Source organism: Centropristis striata, chromosome 18, assembly GCF_030273125.1.
Source record: "Centropristis striata isolate RG_2023a ecotype Rhode Island chromosome 18, C.striata_1.0, whole genome shotgun sequence".
NCBI classification, from domain to species: Eukaryota; Metazoa; Chordata; class Actinopteri; order Perciformes; family Serranidae; genus Centropristis; species Centropristis striata.
Window position 1 is genome coordinate 13,857,161 of NC_081534.1, and position 2,699 is coordinate 13,859,859.

At 39.6% G+C, this 2,699-nt stretch overlaps 1 protein-coding gene across 1 annotated transcript; it reads left to right on the forward strand.

Moving 5' to 3' along the window:
* The first annotated feature begins 837 nt into the window (after window positions 1-837).
* tcf21 (transcription factor 21) lies at window positions 838-2,484 on the forward strand. The gene is made up of 2 exons (XM_059356644.1): window positions 838-1,322; window positions 2,049-2,484. The coding sequence occupies exons 1-2, from the start codon at window positions 900-902 to the stop codon at window positions 2,136-2,138; spliced, it is 513 nt and encodes a 170-aa protein (XP_059212627.1). The 5' UTR covers window positions 838-899; the 3' UTR covers window positions 2,139-2,484.
* Window positions 2,485-2,699: the final 215 nt, after the last annotated feature.

The window sequence follows — 2,699 nt, forward strand, 5'->3', positions numbered from 1 at the left end:
GTTTGTAACCACATAGCTTTTAAATACAGATGGACAAAGTTTAAAGATTAAAATGTGGAAACATATTTGAATTTTACAGATTAAAACTTGACGTGTTTCTAATTGTGTCCAAGCTTCTTTACAGGTGGGTCATGAAAACGATTTAGTTCACAAGTCAAGTTTAGGACACATTTGGAGAAGTTTCTTATTCTTCAAATTCTTGACATGCATGTATGCAAAAATCCTAATTAGGACAGTAACTACAGCTCTTACATGAATGTAGTGCGATAAAAAGTATATTCAAGTAAATACTAATACCACAATATAAAAATACTGAAGATTTACAGTGATGTCATCAACTGTATTTGTGTCTGTATCTAATTAATCAGCAAAATAATCTGTCTTTGTATTTGGACTGGAAATGGGCTTCATTGACCAGTGCAACTATTTTGTCTTCAATAGATTGATGCAAAATTGATTAAATGTTGGCATATAAATAATTGTAATATATATTTACAAATCTTCATCTATATAATTTAAGACACATATATGCTGACCTACTGACAATTTGTATCTGATAATAAACAACTTCCGATAGGAGAAATGTCTGTTTGCATCATATTATTTGTGCTTTCCCAAATAACTTATTCAGATTGGGGTACATCCCTAAAATAAACTCCCATTTCCAAGTTAAAGTCCTGCATTGGACATGTCCCTCTCCTTGGGGTCCTGGAAGCCTTTGGGGAGCAGCATGTTAGATGAGCAGCAGTGTCTCCTCCCAGCATGAGGTAACGCCCTCTCACTGGAGATAAAAAGTCTTCCTCTCTGCTCTGTCCACGCACAGCCAGCAGCTGATGAACACATCAGAAAGCGTCCAGCCTCAGCTTCCTGCTCTCATGTTTTGAGCCCGACAGTTCAACATGTCCACCGGGTCTCTCAGCGATGTCGACGACGAGCTCCTGGACGGCATCCTGAAGTTTGGCACCTCCGGGAAAGACTCCAACGAGAGCACGGAGGAGAGCTCCAACTGCGAGGGCACATGCGCCAACGACGCGCCGGGCAAGAAGAGGAAGACAGCGTCACGGAAAACGGCACCCAAGGGTGTGGCACAGCAGGAGGGCAAACATGTGCAGAGGAACGCCGCCAACGCCCGGGAGAGAGCCAGGATGCGAGTCCTGTCCAAAGCCTTCTCCCGGCTGAAGACCACCTTACCCTGGGTACCAGCGGACACCAAGCTCTCCAAACTGGACACTCTGCGCCTGGCGTCCAGCTACATTGCGCACCTCCGGCAGATACTGGCCAACGATAAATATGAAAACGGATATATCCACCCCGTGAATCTGGTGAGACTGTGGAGGGGGACAACAGCTGATAATTTATTTATGTTTAAAAAAAATGGGAAAGGTAAAGTTAAGTTAAAAAAGGAAGGCCTAAACTCTGAAACTGTAGGCTGCATTTTTAATAAATCCACGATTGTTTTTTAGCTTATAATATTAAAATTATTTTTATTCAAAGTTACACCACTGGAATATATATATTTATTATGATTTTAATTAGTGATTTTATGAGTGTTGATTTCTGCTAGGCCTCATATTTTTAGTACCAACGTGACAAACGAGGATGAATTTTGAAGCAGGTGCACGAAAGGGGAAAAGCAACATTTCTGGGCAAAAAATAATTTATTAAAAATTATATAGGCCTATTTTTTTAATAATGCAGTTGACGCATATGCAACTTTGGGCCTTGCATTATGATTTTTTTTTTAAATAATTGTGCAATATTGTAAATGTCATAGCAGATCTCCAAATAACCATTTGGAATGTTTTATTGTGATATAGGAGCCAAAAACAAAATAAACTCACTATCAAGCCGATTAGATAGGCTACATTTTTTCACTTATATATAAACTGATGTAATTTCCTGTCTGGGATTTGTTATGCTCACCTGATCGTTGCAGGGGATTAGTTGTCACATAATGGGGTGTACGTTTTTGTCAACATCGATTAATTACTTGATGAATAATATTCTAATAGTTGTTGGTTCTAATTCATGTGTATGTCCTTCCGCAGACGTGGCCTTTCATGGTTGCAAGTAAGCCGGACAACGATTTGAAGGAGATGCTGAACACAACGAGGTTATGTGGAACAACGGCGTCGTGACGAAGCCAAGCGGACACCTGAGTACGTTTTTAAAGGGAAAAAACTGACCAAAAAAAAAAAGATTGTGACTGAAATGCACGTCTCATCTCTGCAGACTTTGAGTGGGAATACCGTAGAGAGTTTCCTCTCTCCCTCGTTCCCGTAAAGACAAGTTAGAATTTATTTAAATGCATCATGTCACCTGTTGTTGTCTTTGCTGGTTCAAAGATAAACTGCGTGCTTTAAAATTGCTTTTTTATACTCTGCAGATGCATTTTTCTCATGCATTATGAGGGATGGAAGTGTCCTCTGTCTCAAATGGTTGTACAGATTACATGTATATAAAAATTTATTTGTATCACTTTTACACCATGTGTACCGAATGTGTTTTATTTATCAGTTTAACTGAGTTTTATTTCCGTGTGTGGGCCAGTGTTTTGACCTAATAACCCCTGTTATCACTCCGCTCCTTCAGAGAAGCAGAGCCGGAGCACTTCAGCGCAGATAAGTCTCTCTGTTGTTTCTAAAAGATAACACTGGACGTGGTTGTCCTTACATAAACAAACGTTTGCCTTCAAAGAT

What these genes read in the sequence shown, in the direction of transcription:
- tcf21 (XM_059356644.1), top strand. Translation starts at nt 900, where the DNA reads ATGTCCACCGGGTCTCTCAGCGATGTCGACGACGAGCTCCTGGACGGC. An exon ending in ATATCCACCCCGTGAATCTG is followed by an intron (nt 1,323 to 2,048) that starts GTGAGACTGTGG and finishes GTCCTTCCGCAG; the next exon opens with ACGTGGCCTTTCATGGTTGC.